General features: G+C 33.5%; 1 protein-coding gene across 1 annotated transcript; it reads right to left on the bottom strand.

The window, feature by feature from the left end:
- Nucleotides 1-10,932: 10,932 nt before the first annotated feature.
- Nucleotides 10,933-13,994, bottom strand: LOC108997594 (MDIS1-interacting receptor like kinase 2-like). Its single transcript, XM_018973943.2, has 4 exons — nt 13,803-13,994; nt 13,499-13,734; nt 12,195-13,435; nt 10,933-11,324 (listed from the first exon to the last, which is right to left on the bottom strand). The coding sequence occupies exons 1-4, from the start codon at nt 13,992-13,994 to the stop codon at nt 10,933-10,935; spliced, it is 2,061 nt and encodes a 686-aa protein (XP_018829488.2).
- Between the last annotated feature and the right edge of the window lie 6,077 nt (nt 13,995-20,071).

The raw sequence follows: 20,071 nt of genomic DNA, 5'->3' as shown, positions 1-20,071 counted from the left end.
CTTCTCACCCAACCCCATGTTTGGGGCGGATGAGAAAAATGCCCAAATTTATCAATATAAATAAAAATTGAAATCACGCATTTTTCATGATAAAAAGGAAAGAAAGATATATTAAAAGGAGTAGTGTTAAGAAAGTAAATGAAAGTAAAATATATTAAAAGGAGTAGTGTTAAGAAAGTAAATAAAAGAAAATAACAAGATTGAGGAGATTCTTATCTTCTTCATATGGATACAAATATTTAAGTGGCTTTATAAAATATTGCAGGTTCACAAACAACACTTCAATGCACTAGAATTTTCATACCTTTTTGATCGATTGCTATTTCAACAGCTAAATGTCTTTTTAATTTCAACGATAAAGACAAAGATGATAAGTTCATTTATCCTATTTATTAAAAATTTTGAAAAACCTAGTCAAATTCCCCAACGGCCACCTTGGATCAATAAGTTGTAAAAATAAAAATCCAAATCCTTGGGCTAAAAAGGAGACAATGGTACTGCCCCCATTATACCAAGAAGATATTTTCTAATTTTTTTTAAATATTTTTTACGACTCGAAAATGAATATAATCTATTCTTAAAATATTGATTTTTTTTTTTACCTCTTTTTAAATTGTAAAAAGTAATAATCCATAATTTTAATGGTCAGAATCAACAAACAAACAACCGAAAGAGTCTTTTATCGAGAATATTGCCGTCTAGTTCTTTTAAATAAATAATCATCTCTATTATTTCAAATCACGATAAAATTGGAGCCAATTGTTATTTTTTAAGAGGGCACTATATATGGTCCATTGGGAGATCCAATCCTCCTTCGTTAGAAATCATGGAAAAGATTAGAGATAAATATCATTAGATGCTGCCACAAAAACAACACTGTCAAAAATATTTACTCTCTCATTTTTTTATCAATTACAATCGGTTGTTACAATATATACAACTAGAATAAATCTTCTATTTTAGGCTATACAGAATAAGTTGCTATAATCACGTTCTCGTGGGGAATCCCCCTTCCTATAATTCCTCCTATCTACCCATACGTTACAACTCACGCCAACACTCTCCGTCAAGTTAATGCATACGGATCCCTTATGCACAACTTGACTAGTGAGTTGTAGAATTCTTTGTTGGACACGGCTTTGGTAAGTATATCTGCTAGCTAGTATTTAGATTTGACAAATGGGAATCGAATTGTCTTTGTCTCAAGGTTATGTTTGATGAAGTGCCGATCCACCTCCACATGTTTAGTTCTATTATGCTGAACTGGATTATGAGAAATATCTATTGCAGCTTTATTATCACAGAAAAGACTCATTTCTGATGTGGGAACAAAGCCAATCTCAGTTAGCAACCTTCTCAGCCAAAGGAGTTCACAGAAAAGACTTGTCCTACATGCATTCGACGACTCATTGACTATATTCATGAACGTATTAATTATATATAGGTCCCATTTGGGGAATTGATCTTAAATATAGTTTCAACACACTACTACTGAATTTAAAGTGTATTATTGCATCTAATTAACGACGTACATGATGTGATTAAATACTAATAGTTGAATCCTGGCGCTATAATTGAATAATTCTTATTTTCTCAAACTATAAATTAGGGGATTTTCAATGTTTCTTTATATGGCAGCTCGTTGGATGACGGTATATGATGGATAATGAATGAGTACGCCGATCTAAATTAGTTTTGAAACACTTTATTGTTAGGAAGACTTGTAATTTTATATGTTCAATTAATCAAATTTTACTCCAATTAAATTGAGTAAATTGTAATAATATTATTTTGTTAAGATTTTTGTGTCAATAATTTATTCATACAGCCAATAATAAGATTTAGTTACTTGAAAATATTGGGCAACAAACAGAGCTCAATTGAAAAAATTATTGCTTGACGTATTGTTTGGTCTTTACATTTTAGTTATCACTTCTCAACGAGAAAAGACTTTCACACTGACCCCATCAAAGATCACTTCGATGGACGTCACATGAAGACTTTTCTCACTTAACCCCACATTTGGGGCGGAAAATGGCCAAATTTATCAATACAAATAGAAATTGAAAGCACGCATTTTGTCTGATAAAAAGGAAAGAAATATATGTTAAAAGGAGTAGTACTGAGAAAGTAAATGAAAGTAAGATATATTAAAAGGTGTATTATTGAATTTAAAGTGCACGTATTACTGCATCTTAACGACGTACATGATGACGTGATTAATTAATACTAATAGTTGCATGCGCAATTTGTGGGTACTAATTTCATTGTTGTAAAGTTATTAACTATTTTCTATTTTACTTTTAAAAATAAATTAAAAAAACTATTTTCTATTTTAAACTTTGTGAGTACTAATTTCAATGAAATACATTTAAAATGAAAGAGGAAAAAATATATTGTGTTTTTTTTTAGTACTTTTAACGTCACTCCATTTATACCATTCATATTATTTTAAGATTTCACAGCCTTTAAAATTATTGAAATTTATAGTCAGATTTTTTGGAAAGTAATTAAAAGATCTTTTGTGTATTGAAGAGTCAGAACGTAATTTAAAGTCGAAAAGACTTCCACATGATTGACCCGACGATGATCAATTACTAATTCGATGGACGTGGAACACGTACGCTGTAGGATGCTTCCTTTTTCTTTTCCTTTAAAGTGGTTTTAGTCTTAAGAAATTATATTTATAGTACTCAAGTGAAGATTGTATGTACAGATCTATTAATATATTTCATTAAATAAAAATTGTAATAATTTTAAAGAGATATTATTATAATTTAAAAAGTTTTTAAAGAAAATTATCTAGCTTGCATGTGCGAACTATACGTAGCATTACACTTTAATCTTTTCCTCCTTAACAATTTTATTCTTTTCCTATAAATAGGGGATTTTCAATGTTTTTTTATATAGCTCGTTGGATGGATCATGAATCAATTTTCAAACTTAAATCCAATTAAACTGATTAAGTTGTACTGATATTATTTTGTTAATATTTTCGTATCAATAATTTATTCATACATGTAGTCAATAATAAGATTTAATTAGTTGAAAAGATTGAGCAAGAGACAGAGCTCAATAGGAAAAATTATTGCTTGATGTATTGTTTGGTCTTTATTTTTTGGTTCTAATCACTTGACAACGAGAAAAGACTTCCGCACTAACCCCATCAAAGACTTCGATGGACGTGGAGACTTTTCTCACCCAATCCCACATTTGGGGTGGATGAGAAAAATGTCCAAATTTATCAATACAAAGTAAAATATATTAAAAGGACTAGTGTTAAGAAAGTAATTAACAAAAAATAACAAGGTTGAAGAGATTCTTATCTGCTTCATATGGATACAAATCTTTATGAGGCTTTATAAAATATTTGTAGGATCACAAACAACACTTCAATGCACAAGAATTTTCAATCCTTTTTAATCAAATTGCTATTTCAACGGTTAAATGTTACGAGCTTTGGCGACGGAACGGGTTAAGCGAGGTTCAACTGGAAAAGACGCCGGATCGAGTCGACGTGCCTTACCTATGTTGAATTAAAATTGCAAGAACAGTTGGGTTGATGAGGAACCCGTCTCTTTCAAAACAAGTTTGAATAATAAATTTCTTACTCTTCTTCCTTTCCCTCGTAAAGATATACTCATTACATTATTCCACTTTCCAAAAACAACATACGTAATTAAAGCTAATCATATTATTCCCAAAACAGAGCAATATTCAAATGGAGAAGGTTTCCTAATGTGCGTGACTCGCCTATCACGCTGACTCTCCTCTTTATTCACTTCCCATACTTGGCACCCGTATCATCCCTCCCCACTTCAATTCGACACTTGTCCTCAAGGTTGAACTCAGGAAATTGCCACATGATAGTTGAGATCTCCTCCCAGGTAGCTTCAGCTGGATTGGTTCCTTGCCAATGAATGAGTGCCATTGCTTTGCGCCCTTGGCCACGAATAGCTAAGACAGCTTGTGGCTGAACTAGAGTGGACGTGAGAGCAGCCTGGGGCAGCTCAGTAGCTGCTGCTTTCTGTTTTCCCAATTTCAACTTTAACAGCGATACGTGAAATACCGGGTGAACTCGCGATCCTTCAGGAAATTGGAGACGGTATGCCACTAATCCGATTCGTTCCAAGACCCTGAATGGACCAAAATATCAGGCTGCTAACTTCATTGTAGTCCTCCTTTCCACAGATTGCTGCCTATATGGTTGTAACCGAACATAAACCATATCACCTGTTTGAAAGCTCCTCTCTTGACGCCCCTTGTCATATTGCAGCTTCATACGGTTTTGGGCTTGCTGAAGTTTAAGCCTTAGATCCTTCAGAAGTTGATCTCTCTCCATGAGTGTTTGTTCTACAGCTTCTACCCTTGCCGTTCCAGGTACATATGTGAGCAGTGTTGGAGGTGCCTTGCCATAAACCACCTCATAGGGAGATCGACCTATGCTGGAATGGCTGCTAGTGTTATACACGTACTCTGCCCAAGGTAGCCATTTGGCCCATGCTGCAGGTGTGGAGCTAGTGAAATAGCACAGGTACATTTCAAGGGTGCGATTAACCACCTCTGTCTGGCCATCCGTTTGCAGATGATACGAGGAACTGAAGTTGAACTTAATGCCCTGCAACTCAAAGAGTTCTTGCCAAAATTTACTCGTAAAGGTGGGATCTCTATCACATACAATGGAAGTAGGAAGCCCATGCAACTTGAATATATTTTCGAAGAAAACTTGAGCCAATACTGCTCCTGTGAAGGGATGTTTGAGAGCCATAAAGTGAGCAAATTTCGAAAAGCGATCAACCACTTCAAAAATTACATTCTTTCCTTGCGAATTTGGCAATCCCGTTATGAAATCCATGGAAAGGTCAGCCCATACAGTGATCGAAATCGAAGTGGTTGAAGAAGTCCTGCTGGTTTGGCATGTTCACTTTTATGTCTTTGGCAAATATCACATTCACGTATGAATGCTTTGATTTGGGACATCGCCCCCTGCCAAAAAAAAACTGCCTTGAGTCTTTGCCAGGTCTTGTGGAACCCTTCATGCGTTCCTGCATGAAGCTCACTGATAATAAGTTTAGTCAGTGGAGAAGTTGGTCTCAAGTAAATTCTATCTTTATAGAAAATCATTCCGGACTTGATGCTCCATGGGCCGATGGCTTCGCCTGCTTCAATATTTTTTTTTTTAAAGTCTGCAACTCTGGTTCGTGCAATATTTCCTCTCGGATGGTGTCTGACCACAGAGGCAGCGGCCTGCTGATGGCAAATGCCTTGTTCTCATTCCGAGCTCCTTCTTCACGTCTGGATAAGCTATCTGCAGCAGAATTTTCCCGTCCCCTTTTATACTCAATAGCAAAATCTTATCCCATGAGTTTTACTAACCATTTTTGTTGTGCTTCCGTAGCTATGGTCAGATCCGATAAGTATCTCAGACTTTTCTGGTCAGAGCATATCACAAATTTATTTTCGAGAAGATAAGGCCTCCATTTTTGAATATCAGCGACGAGAGCCATGATTTCCTTCTCATATGTGGATCGGCTTAAGTTCCTTCCTTGTAGAGCCTTGCTGAAATAGGCGATGGGCCTCCCCTCTTGCTTGAGGATAGCGCCTAACCCAAAGCCGGAAGCATCGCATTCAATCACGAATTGTTTAGAAAAATTCGGAAGAGCTAGAACTGGACCAACCGTCATCGCCTTCTTGAGTTGAAGGAATGCTACCTCTGCTCCTTCATTCCAGCTAAAGGAGTCTTTTTTGAGAAGTTAGGTGAGGGGGCGTGCAAGCAGACCATACTCTCGGATAAATTTCTTGTAATAACCAGTCAAGTCGAGGAAGCCGCGCAGGGCCTTCACGGTGGTGGGACGAGGCCATTCCGTCATGGCCGTCACCTTGTCCGGGTCTATTGCCACGCCATTTTCGGAAATGAGATGTCCCAAGTAACTAACCTGCCTTTGCCCAAAATGGCACTTATCCACTCTTACAAACAATTAATTAGCATTCAACGTATCTAGCACCATCCGTAAAAGACTAAGATGGTCCTCCCACGTTAAACTATAAACCAGTATATCATCAAAAAACACCAACACGTACCTCCATAAGGCGTTTTTAAAAACCTCATTCATGAGTGATTGGAAGGTTGAGGGTGCATTGGTGAGTCCGAACGGCATCACAAGAAATTCATAATGGCCATGATGTGTCTGAAAGGCTGCCAGTATATCATCAAAAAACACCAACACGTACCTCCATAAGGCGTTTTTAAAAACCTCATTCATGAGTGATTGGAAGGTTGAGGGTGCATTGTTGAGTCCGAACGGCATCACAAGAAATTCATAATGGCCATGATGTGTCTGAAAGGCTGTTTTTTCCACGTCTTTGTCGTCCATCTTTATTTGGTGATACCCCGAGCAAAGATCCAGTTTTGAGAAATACTTTGTTCCATTTAGTTCGTCTAATAATTCATCGATGATGGGTATCGAAAATTTATCTTTTACCATGATTTCGTTGAGAGCCCGGTAATCGACACAAAGTCGCCACGAGCCATCTTTTTTTTTTTTACCGTCAACACTGGCGAAGAATATGGGCTGGTACTTGTTCGAACTACCCCTGTCTGCAAGAGTTCGGAAATCATCTTCTCAATTTCCCCCTTCATGTAGTGTGGGTAACGATAGGGACGAACATTAATAGGTCCGCACCCATGTTTCAAAGGAATGTGGTGGTTATGTGAGCGATCTGGAGGTAGTCCCACTGGTTCTGAAAATAACTTATCATACTCCAAGAATAATTTTTTAAGATCATGGCTAACATTTTTTTGACCTGCAATAATAACATTCATGTTAAAGGCAAATAACTCAGTAGTTTCGTTCGGGTCATTGTGTGGCATCGGAAGTAACTGGCAGAGGAACCCAGATTTTTTTTTAAGCAATTCTCTGGCCGCTACTCCTTTGACTATCTTATGTCTTGGTCCATTTATTCCCTTCAACTCCACCTTCCTTCCTTTATGTTTGAAGCTCATGGAAAGCTTAGTAAAGTCCCATGAGATCGGTCCAAGCGTGCGTAACCATTGAGTGCCCAAGACTGCATCGCACCCTTCAATGGCGAACAAGAAAAATTCAATAGAAAATTTGTTGCCCTGGATAAATACCTCTATATTGTTGCAACGGCCTTCACAATCCAGCCTTTCTCCATTGGCAACCATCACCTTCATTCCTTGTGTTGGTTGTGGAACCAATCCGAATTTCCTTGCGGACAAGGCATTCAAAAAATTTTGAAAGCTTCCAGTGTCTAAAAGAATGGTGATACCTTGGCCCATAAGCACACCCCGAACTCTCATTGTTTGTGGCAGTGTTGACCCCAGCATGGCATGCAAAGATATTCTTGGTTCTTCCTTAAAATCGTCTTGGTCCTCTACCTCCACTCCGTCATCCCCATCACCATCCTGCACATATATTCCTTCAATTAAAAATAATTTCTTACAGCGATGACCTAGTGTGAAGGGCTCGTCACAATTAAAACAAAGGCCTTTCTTCCTCCTCTCCTGCATCTCATTGGGATTGAGACATCGGATGACTAGCATCTTTGTTCTTGACAAGTTGGCTGAAGGCATAGGTGGAGGAATTGGTTCCAACGTGGTTTGCCTTCTGTTATCCAACTGAAGGGGTCTCTTCATACTCCTTGCTTCAGAAAGCCTAGCTAACCCGATCGCATCCGTAATGGAAGTGGGTCTCGCAGCTTGCACATCCGTGTGAACAAGTTCCTTCAATCCGCTGACGAAACATCCCAATTGATGGTCGGGAGCCAACCTCCCTAGACGGCTTAGCAGTTGTTCAAATTGAAGTTGATATTCGGACGGAGCCCGTTTGTCGCAGCTTGCTGAGTGAACCAAAATGGTCCTCGAACATAGTTGGACCATTGCGAATCCTCAGTCCCCCTTTTAACGCTTCCCATGATACAATCCCTTCGCTATCTTTAAAAATTTGATACCACATTTGTACCTCCCCTTCTAAATGATACGCAGCCAAATGTAATTTTTCCACCTCCTCAATTTGTTGATAATCAAAGAATTGCTCCACCCTGTAAATCCAACTTGTTGGGTCTTCCAACCCATTATATTTAGGAAAGTCCAATTTAGCAAATTTTTGGTGCTGCTGCATTTGGCCGACCACCATTGTTCCTCCCATTCCTATTTCGTGAACCAGAGTCCTCTCCCTCGCCATTGCCTCTGTTAGCAATAGAGTCCACCTTAGCGCTGGTTTCTTCGAACCTCTACATGAGCCTTTCCATGATATTACCGAAATTCGCCATTTGCTGCTCTAGGCGTTCGATTCGGGGATCTGTCATGACCTGCTCTGATGCCAAATTGTTACGAGCTTTGGCGATGAAACGGGTTAAGCGAGGTTCAACTGGAAAAGACGCCGGATCGAGTCAACGTGCCTTACCTATGTTGAATTAAAATTGCAAGAACAGTTGGGTTGATGAGGAACCCGCCTCTTTCAAAACAAGTTTGAATAATAAATTTCTTACTCTTCTTCCTTTCCCTCGTAAAGATATAGTCATTACATTATTCCCCTTTCCAAAAACAACATACGTAATTAAAGCTAATCATATTATTCCCAAAACAGAGCAATATTCAAATGGAGAAGGTTTCATAATGTCCGTGACTCGCCTATCACGCTGACGCTCCTCTTTATTCACTTCCCATACTTGGCACCCGTATCATTAAATGTCTTTTCAATTTCAATAATAAGGACAAAGATGATAAGTTCATTTGCAGGATAACTGTTTATTAAAAAAAAAGAAAAATTATCTTTTAATCTCTTAAAAATTTTGAAAACCCTATTCAAATTCTCCAACGATTTGAAACTCTCTTCTAACCACAGCTAAAATTGTTGAAGAACGTTCTTAATTTTTTTCTTAACTCAAAAGTTTTAACTCCAAAATCTAAAAAAAATGAATATATATTTAATATTGTATACACTTAAAAAGACCCTTGAAATTTGAAAAACCTAGGATTTTGGTCTCTAGTTAAAATATGAGTATCTTGAAATTTAAGCTCTTACAATGTTTATATCTTGAAATTTCAATTAGTTTATAATAAAGGGGTCTATGTGGATTTGAAACCATTGTTTTTGTTGCCAATTGATGATGCTGATATTGCAATAATGTGAAATGATAAGGATGAGATGTTGGATGTTTGGTGAAGGTTTGGTGATGGCAGCAAATATGGTGTCATTCTCGTTGTTGCAAAGCAACATGTATTGTGAAAAGACCTTACTACTCATCAAAGCAGGGGTGTAAAAGAATGAAGTAGAAATTTGTTCAATTTTATGTTGTAGAAATATGTGTGGATATGAAACCATTATTTCCGTTGCCAATTGATGATGATGATAACAACAATAATGTGATAATGATTGATGAGGATTAGATGGTGAAGGTTTGGTGATGACAGCAATGACAATGTCATTCATGTTGTTGCAAAGCAGCATGCATTGTGGAAAGACCTTACTACTCATCAAAGCAGAGGTGTAAAAGAATGAAAAAGAAATATGTTCAATTTTATGTTGTGGAGTCTATACTTCGCAACAGAAAAATTGTAATGTGTCTTAATTTTGCAGCCTGCTAATAAAACTTGTTGTTTGTTTCAAAAGTTTATGCTGACCCGACCCACTGGTCGTATGAGGCTTTACAATTTGTCTTAGGAGTTTCAACTACATTCACTCCTAAAATATGGGAAAATCCCTTTTTGGTAACTCTACTAGTACTTGTGGCTTACTAAGGTGATTATGAAAATTAGCAATTTGTGATTGCATCTAGGAATTCTTAGTTTAGTTATTTCTATGACACTACAAGCAGGTCTCAAGATAATACAGCTATACATGGATGGTTAACAAGACTGGAAGCTTTCATTTGAAAAGGGCACTGTGACTAGAGGTGGTTGGTATGCAAAACATCTTGTTGCAACTACTGTGTCCATTTTTGTTTTATGAGATCAAAGTATCCACTTATGTACTTTTCTTGAACTCCTAGAAACTATAAACAAAACTTGCATCCTGACTTGACTTAATGGTATTATCAACAAAACCTAGATCCATCACAACTAAATCCCCTTGGTGGCTTAAACAAGATCTTGAGGAAGCCAGCGCAGATATATGGCAACAATTGACTCTACACTAATGGGTAAATTGGAAAACAAAAGTATAGAAGTGTATCGATTATAAAGCCTTCCTTCAATAAGACATTTGGTTTAATGATCTTGATCTATTTTTGCTAAGCTTGTCAAAATGAGTTGTCTAATGCAAGGGTAGATAACTTGTATGACCATTGTCGTGTTTTCAAAATTATCAAGGGGAAATCTGTTGTTTCTCAGGTAGCAAGGTGGAATCATATTTGTAGGTCTTGGAAAAACTAACATCTCGTTCATTTGAAAGGGAATTAAGTTCCTCATAATAGCATGTCCCCTTTCTCTTTTGTCCAGAACACGGTTAATCATCAATATGACCATTGTCATATATTTGTTATTGATCAATAGTTGCCTTTTTTTCCTAACGCACAATCAAATTAACGTGTATATTTTTACACTTTCTATAACCTTATCTAAATATATTTTCTTTTACAATTAAGATCGAAAAGGAGTATCGAAACACTCCACTCAAGGCTTTAAAGTTCTGAGCTCTTATGCTAGATACTACTCTAATTGGATGTAAAATTTGTTTATTTATTTTTTAGTAGGACAAAGAAGCTGGGGATGATCCTAATATCAAAGATATTTTGAAATCCTGTTCTTCATGAAGAAGAAATGACGAGTCTGCTGAAATTCTCTATCAGATTTTACTTAATTCACATCTACTTTCTATTTATGGGGTGATTTCCAATGCTTATAAATAACATTTTTCTTGAAAAAGGACTGAGAAATGTAAACAACACCTTGACAGCACACAAAACACCCTAACAATAAGCAAATCCTAACCCTGCCATATATGCTGCTTGTTTCCTCAGTTGCGAGAGTGAAACCCTAGTCAAGGGTATGTCATTCGGCTTCCTACGAGAGAGAAGTTCTTGTGATACACATTTCATTGTAGGCCGAGACTTTGGCTGAGTGTGCAGACATGCAAATGCTATCGTGGCGATAAGCAAAATCTCTTGTCCAATTAGACGATTTGGAGGTGGCAGATGTTGGTCTAATATTTCATTTAACATTATATTTTGAGATGATGATGATGATGATGATAATGAGGACAAGAGTTCTCCCGGATGCCTTCCCATTAATACTTCTAATGCCACCACTCCAAAGCTATATACATCGCATTTTTCAGTAACTGTCATCGTGTAGGCAAACTCTATAGAGAAAGAAGAAAACGATGAGAACGACTAAATACGGTCAATGAACAGTAATACATTTAATTAATTTGATAATTACAATTTAACAGTAAAATTATTGAATGAAGAATAATATTAATCAAGTTATCGATAATAATATTTAGTTTTCAAAATAAAAGTCTTTAAACAGAGAATATAAAGACGTGACAACTTCATTATATAATATTCTGAAAAATAAACAAGTTCACAAAAATGGGTTCTAGCTTCAACTATTTATTTTTTAATTTTTTTGTGTAGAGGATATAATTTGAATCTATTTTTTTTTAATTTTAAAAACATTTTGAATTTATTTGAAATATCTTAAAATAAGATACTTAGAAATTATATATGATATTCTTAATTGAAATCTTAGATTATTCAACTAGCTCGCACATTATTCGATCAGATCTAGGACTAGTATTATTTGAATTCTAAGAATTGAAACTTTGACTGTAGGAAGCTACTATATTATTATATTATTTCTAATTGCAAACTATTCTTAAATAGTTTCATCATCCACTCTCCAAATGTATAATTATTAAATAATATATGCGATTATGCTAAACATATAATTAAATGAAGAACATATATATCTAATTAAATTTATAATTTTAGATTATTGGGATTTTAGATTATATTACATGTCCTTTTAGTTTTATCAACTTAATATCCTTTTAGCTTAATTGGCGGTAACGATTCGCAAATTGTAAATCAAACAAGAAAAAAATAGTAAAGAAAAGTAATCTTAAAAAATGTTTAGATGCTGACTAATGGAATAATTATATTCAATATTCTTAATTAAATAATTTAAATGCTCTTGTTGGAGTCGAAATAACCAATCAACAATTTACCTGGAGCAATATAACCATAAGTGCCAACAACCAATGTTTGATTGGAGGAGTCGGGATCAAGGAGTTTAGCAGTTCCAAAGTCAGATATAAAACCTTGGAATTCGGAGTTCAGCAAAATGTTGTTGGATGATAAATCTCTATGAACAATTGTTGGGATGCATTCATGATGCATGTAAGATAAGGCGTGTGCTATGCCTTTGATGATGTTTACCCTCTTGCTCCAATCCAATTCCATAGCTTCATCAACATTTCTTAGGACACAAAATAGGCTTCCCCTTTCCATGTACTCATAAATTAAAAATCTGCATCCTTTATGTACACAGAACCCATGCAGCTTCACAATATTTCGATGTCGAATCTCTGTTAACACCCTCACCTCATTTATAAAACTCTTATAGAAAACTGGATTCTCAGCCTCTCTTTGATGAAGTTTCTTTAATGCAACCACATTTCTGCTTGGTAATTCTGCTCTGTAAACGCTACCATAACCACCAGTTCCAATGCAATATCTGATATCAAAATCCTCGGTTGCTTCAATAATGTCTTCATATGCAATAGATCCGTCATAATTCCATATCGAGAATATGTTTCCATTCTTTGATCCCCTAAACTCAATTTGATTTTTCTTGAACACACAACGAGACAAGAGAATACCGCCCCCAATAACCAGCAATCCGAGGAAAATGGTGATGGGTGCAAAAATTTCTATTTTGGTTATGATTGATTTTTTACCTTTTGGACATGGAGGGAAAATCTTGAATTGACCGCATAAATCCTTATTGCCATATAATGTGTTGGAGGTATAATACAGAGCATAATCGTCCGGAATTTGGCCCTCAAAAGAATTATGTGATAAGTCGAGTCTATGTATACCAATGAGAGAAGAGGGAATGTTGCCCGTAAGATTATTGTAGCTAAGATCCATGCTCCATAGAGGGGCAATAGTCCCAAGTGCGCTAGGTATTTCTCCACTAATAAAGTTATGGCTAAGGTTAAAGAGGTTCAAATCTTTAAGCATCCCCATTTCGGAGGGAATGGATCCATTGATTTTGTTATGATGAAGGGACAAATATTCCAAATTAGTTAAATGACCCAGGGTGGTAGGGATTGGACCGATGAGCATGTTGAAAGAAAGGTATAAAATGGTCAGATTTTTTAGAATCCCTATTTCGAAGGGAATGGATCCATTGATTTGATTAATACTAAGATGTAAACATTTTAAATTAGTTAAATGAACCAAACTAGTAGGGATTGGACCAACGAGCATGTTCAAAAAAAGATATGCATAGGTCAGATTTTTTAGCATCCCTATTTCGGAGGGAATGGATCCATTGATTTTATTCTGACTAAGTTCTAAATATTCCAAATTAGTTAAATTGCCAAGAGTGGAAGGGATTGGACCGACGAGCATGTTCGAAGAAAGGTCTAAATAGGTTAGATTTTTCAACATCCCTATCTCAAGTGGGATGAGCCCCGTAAGGTTGTTCCCATTAAGATCAAGCCTGTCTAAGTTTGGGAATAAAGAGAAGTTGAGTTTCAACTGACCTCCCAAACCATGATGAGATCTTTGGATGGTTGTGACGCTTCCACCAACATTGCAAGTAATACCATCCCAGTGGCAACACTTGAATAATTACTACTTGCTTGGGCAGTAGTGGACGGCCACCACCCAATCTCCTGCAAAGCCTTGGCTTGTTTAAGTTGAAGGGCAGATGATCCAGATGCAGCAACAACAAGTTGATGAAGTGCATTATCCAAACACTTTCCACATAACATGATCCAGATAGCCCATGCTACCATCGGTATTGAAATGGAAAGGGAGATTGTTGCCATTTTTATGAGTAAGTAATGACCGATTAGAACTAGGCTAGACTTTTATATTATATAAGAAAATATACTCTCAAGCTAGGCCTGTGAAATCATTGAATGAATCATCTAGAAAATTTCCATGGAATGAATATTTCATCCTGCATTGAAATTTCCTTTTGAAAGCCAATACATTGATTCCTTGAAATCGACCCTCAAGACTTGTCCTACACGCATGACTCATTGACTATATTCATGTATTCATTATATGTTGGTCCCATTTGGAGAATTGATCTTATATATAGTTTCAACACAGTACTACTGAATTTAAAGTGTATTATTACATCGTAACGACGTACATGATGATGTGATTAAATGCTATATGTTGTGGGACGTCATTGTAAAGTGTTTAGATATTTTCTATTTTACTTTTCAAAAAAAAAAAAACTATTTTCTATTTTAAACTTTGTGAGTACTAATTTCAATGAAATACATTTAAAATGAAAGAGGAAAAAATATATTGTGTTTTTTTTAGTACTTTTAACGTCACTCCATTTATACCATTCATATTATTTTAAGATTTCACAGCCTTTAAAATTATTGAAATTTATAGTCAGATTTTTTGGAAAGTAATTAAAAGATCTTTTGTGTATTGAAGAGTCAGAACGTAATTTAAAGTCGAAAAGACTTCCACATGATTGACCCGACGATGATCAATTACTAATTCGATGGACGTGGAACACGTACGCTGTAGGATGCTTCCTTTTTCTTTTCCTTTAAAGTGGTTTTAGTCTTAAGAAATTATATTTATAGTACTCAAGTGAAGATTGTATGTACAGATCTATTAATATATTTCATTAAATAAAAATTGTAATAATTTTAAAGAGATATTATTATAATTTAAAAATTTTTTAAAGAAAATTATCTAGCTTGCATGTGCGAACTATACGTAGCATTACACTTTAATCTTTTCCTCCTTAACAATTTTATTCTTTTCCTATAAATAGGGGATTTTCAATGTTTTTTTATATAGCTCGTTGGATGGATCATGAATCAGTTTTCAAACTTAACTCCAATTAAACTGATTAAGTTGTACTGATATTATTTTGTTAATATTTTTGTGACAATAATTTATTCATACATGCAGTCAATAGGAAAAATTATTGCTTGATGTATTGTTTGGTCTTTATTTTTTGGTTCTAATCACTAGGGGTGTAACCGGTCCGGTCCGGTCCGGTTTTGGACAAAATCTAGGACCGAACCGGTATGTACCGGTTTTGTATTTTTCAAAACCGATTACGCCCCGATTACCCTCCTAAACCGGTACTTCCGGTTTTACCGGTTTCCGGTCCGGTCCGGTCCGGTTTTCCGGTTTTTTTTAAATGTAAAAAACATATAATAAAGTGTTAATTCTTATTATAAAATATTATTAAAAATTTAATATATATATTATGCTTAAAGCATATGATCAATTAAATTTTTATCTTTAAGATTAAACTTTTATTTTATAAATTATAACAACATTATCTTATATATAATTATATTAATAACATATGATCAAATAAATTACAAATGTTCATATTTAAGATTAACATTTTATGTTATTATTTATAAATTATAATATAAAATTTTTTCATATATGATATATAATTATATATATTATATATAAAAATTTAACATATAATTATATATTATATATATAAATATTTTGTATAATATATAAATTAATTTTTATATTTTTTTTTTCCAACCGGTCCGGTTCGGTCCCAAAAACTACGGAACAGAAACCGGACAGGAACCGGCCGGTTTTCATAAAATAGGAACCGGTTCCTGATCGGACCGGTTCAAAACCGGACCAACCGGTCCGGTTCGGTCCGGTCCGGTCCGGTTTTCCGGTTTCCCGGTTTAAATTTACACCCCTACTAATCACTTGTCAACGAGAAAAGACTTCCGCACTAACCCCATCAAAGACTTCGATGGACTTTGAGACTTTTCTCACCCAACCCCACATTTGGGGTGGATGAGAAAAATGTCCAAATTTATCAATACAAATAAAAATTGAAATCACACATATCTTCTAATAAAAAGGAAAGAAAGATTGATTAAAAGGAGCAGTGTTAAGAAAGTGAATTAAAGTAAGATATATTAAAAGGAGTAGTGTTAAGAAAGTAAATAAAAAAAAATAACAAGGTTGAAGAGATTCTTATATGCTTCATATGGATACAAATCTTTATGAGGCTTTATAAAATATTTGTAGGGTCACGAACAAGACTTCAATGCACAAGAATTTTCAATCCTTTTTTTATCAAATTGCTATTTCAACAGTTAAATGTCTTTTCAATTTCAATAATAAGGACAAAGATGATAAGTTCATTTGCAGGATAACTATTTATTAAAAAAAAAGAAAAATTATCTTTTAATCTCTTACAAATTTTGAAAACCCTATTCAAATTCTCCAACGATATGAAACTCTCTTCTAACCCCAGCTAAAATTATTGAAGAACGTTCTTAATTTTTTTCTTAACTCAAAAGTTTTTAACTCCAAAATCTAAAAAAAAAAAAATGAATGTATATTTAATATTATACACACTTAAAAAGACTCTTGAAATTTGAAAAACCTAAGATTTTGGTCTCTAAAATATGAGTATCTATGTGTGCATATATAGTTTTAACTTGTTCCATTTTCTTCTAAACCATTAAAATCATTCTTATATCCTCCCCTGAGCCTTTTCAAACAATTTTTTTTTCTCCTCCAAAAAAAAAAAAAACAAAAACAATATTATATATATATATATATATATATATGATGCGATTTTCTCATTTTATTCAAATTGATAATTTTAGTATGACCACTGACCAGTTGTCAAGTTTAATTTTAGAGAAAATATTTGGTTGATCTCTAAAAAAAAAAAATCAAAGGGCCCAAGGGAAACAATAACAATTTACTAGGGCTCCGGGGCCTAGAGCTGGTCTTTCTCTATCGAGTCCATTAATTCTACAACTACCCCATGCGGTGGTTGTTAGAAACAAGAGACTTTTTAGTAAAATATAGTTAGTCAGTCAACATCCAACCATTTGAGCTGAATTCACGTCACGCATCGTCGAGTGTCCTGAACATCTACGAAAGAGTTGTGGGAAGTAAGGAGATTAATCAGTCCGGTTCAGCCTGATTTTATACAAAATTTAGGATTGAATATGTATGTACCGGTTTTACATTTTTTAAAATCGATTATGCCTCGATTACCCTCTTAAACTTGTACCTCCGATTTTACCGGTTTCTAGTTCGGTCCGGTCCGGTTTTCTGATTTTTTTAAAATGTAAAAAACATATAATAAAATGTTGATAACATGTTATTAATAATTTAATATATATATATTATATTTAAAGCATATGATCAATTAAATTTTCATCTTTAAGATTAAAATTTTATTTTATAAATTATAACAATATTATCTTATATATAATTATATTAATAACATATGATCAGACAAATTACAAATGTTCATATTTAAGATTAACATTTTATGTTATAATTTATAAATTATAATATGAAATTATTTCATATATGATATATAATTATATATATTATATATAAAAATTTAATATATGATAATATATTATATATATAAAAAATTTGTATAATATATAAAATTAATTTTTATACTTTTTTTTTTCAACCAGTCCGATCTGGTCCCGGAAACTGCGGTATCGAAATCGGACCGGATCCGGCCGGTTTTCATAAAATAGGAACCTGTTCCGAACCATACCGGTTCAAAACCGGACTAACCAGTCCGGTTCGGTCTGGTCCGGACCAGTTTTCCGGTTTCCCAATTTAAATTTACACCCCTAGAAGGAAGTATACCTTGTTCGTTTTGAAGAATGAAATGAGATAAGTTAAAATTAAAGTTAAAAGTTAAATAAAATGTTATTAGATTATAGTTTTTTAATATTATTTTTATTTTGAGATTTGAAAAAATTGATTTGTTTATTTTATTTTTTATGAAAATTTGAAAAAATTATAATGATTAAATGAGATAAATTAGGAGAAGTTGTGAAAATAAACGAGGCGGAACAAATGAAATAAAAATTATAATAAAAATATCTCTTTTTGTGACTTTTTTTATTAGAAAGAAAAAATCCAAAAACCAATTATTTGGGATAATAAATATCTCTCTTTGTGCTTGGTTTAATGGTGATAATAATTAATGGTGAGTTAAGTGCATGTGTTCTTCAAAATTTGATTCTGTATGTAAAAGGGAACAAAATAAAGAGTTTTGAGTTTTGGAATTGTCTGTTTGACGAGGGATATTTGCGTTAATTCTTTACATTTTTCTTTGTTATTTTAAATTTTTATCTGATCTCATTTCATCTCATCTTATTCCTAAATAAAATTCAAATATAAAATTTTCAAACTAATCATTAAAATTTTTTCAAACTAATCATTACAATTTTTCAAACTTTTGAATAAAAAATAATAAAAATTTCAAAAATTTCAAATCTCAAAATATAAATAATATTATAAAACTATATTATTACAATATTTTAACTTTATAATATTTTTTATTCAATTTTTTCTTTCTTCTTTTGCAAAACTAAAAAAATATTCAATTTAAACTATCTCACTATTATTTACATACTATCTTACTATTATTCACAAATTTTTTATCTGATCTCACTCCCTAAACTATTCACTACGTCAACAATGAATAATACACGTAACAGTACAATTCAAAGCCATTTTCTGTTAAAAATTTCTAGCTAGATTAACAAGGGATTTGGAGCCACCATGCAATATTTACCAATCCAAGTGGATTTGGAAATGAAGGCGTTGTTCTTTATTAAATGCACAAGATTTGAGTCCAAGGGGGGAGAATCAACGCGGAAATATAACTCCCAGCAGCGTGGAGGTCAGGGGCGGAACTATGTTGCATGTTTTAAGTGTAAATATTCTTAAAATATTTAAGATTGCCTCACCAATACTCAAACACAAAGTATATCACTCAATATTAACATAATAGTCTTGATTTGACATTTCTATCTTTTTTTATTTGTTTTTGGTGTGCATTGTGTGATTTATTTAGTTTCATATCAATGATATCATATAAGTTTTTCTTATCGTTATGAGCTTACATATATAGTTACACAATTTTTTTTTGTTTAATTTTTCACTTAAGTCATTCTCGACTTCATTAAATTTATTGCCTATCACCTATATATAATCTTCCTTTACAAATTTTGAGATGTTTTTAATCATATATTAATCAGTTAACTAGTTAGAAGTTTCAAGAGAGTTTATCTAATAGTTAAAATAAATCTGGAAGATTCTTGCATATGAGAGGTAGCAAATTTATCTAACTTGATGATTGATGAGATGTTTCTAGAGAGATAGAGAGTATGTGAAGAATTTATTAGTTATTCACATGTTTTTTTTTGTTCACTTATTAATAATAATATAATTATACAATAAAAAATCTAACGACTTTTATATTATTATATATTTTTCTATGTTTATTCTTAATTTATAAATTTTTCTTAAAATTTAAAAAAATATAAATAAATCGAGAAAAATTATATAATTTTACCAGATATGATTAATTTTTCATATAATCATATATAAAAAGTACATATTATTTGTGCTGACACATGTCGCACACTTTGCCCCAGACACCAAATCTTGGTTACCAAATCTTGGTTCCTCAAGCTACTACGGAGCTTGCGATGGGTAGACATTTCGGCCCCACTTTGTGATAGAAAATAAAATATAATGGAAAATAAAAAGAACATTAAATTTGGTTTGGATTCAGAGATAAGTAGAGATAAGTTATGATAGTTTTAGATTAGTTGAATAAAATATTATTAAAATATTATTTTTAATATTATTATTGCTTTGAAATTTAAAAAAATTGAATTGTTTATTATATTTTATATGAAAATTTAAAAAATTTATAATGATAACATGGGATAAGTTAAGGTGAGTTTCGACTACAAACAAAGTATGAGAGAATTTAAGAGCTACATTTTTACTATTTTCAATTGTGATTGAATACAAAAGAAGAATGAGATGGTTTGGG

Source organism: Juglans regia, chromosome 3, assembly GCF_001411555.2.
Source record: "Juglans regia cultivar Chandler chromosome 3, Walnut 2.0, whole genome shotgun sequence".
NCBI lineage: Eukaryota > Viridiplantae > Streptophyta > Magnoliopsida > Fagales > Juglandaceae > Juglans > Juglans regia.
The sequence above is the reverse complement of the archived record's forward strand: the minus strand, read 5'-3'. Positions and strand labels throughout refer to the sequence as shown.

Coding starts and splice junctions, on each gene's coding strand:
- LOC108997594 (XM_018973943.2), bottom strand. CDS start 13,994: ATGGTAGCATGGGCTATCTGGATCATGTTATGTGGAAAGTGTTTGGAT. Junction 13,436..13,498: donor ATTCCCTCCGAAATAGGGAT/GCTAAAAAATCT, acceptor AATCCCTACTAG/TTTGGTTCATTTAACTAATT. Junction 11,325..12,194: donor TTATGGTTATATTGCTCCAG/GTAAATTGTTGA, acceptor CTTTCTCTATAG/AGTTTGCCTACACGATGACA.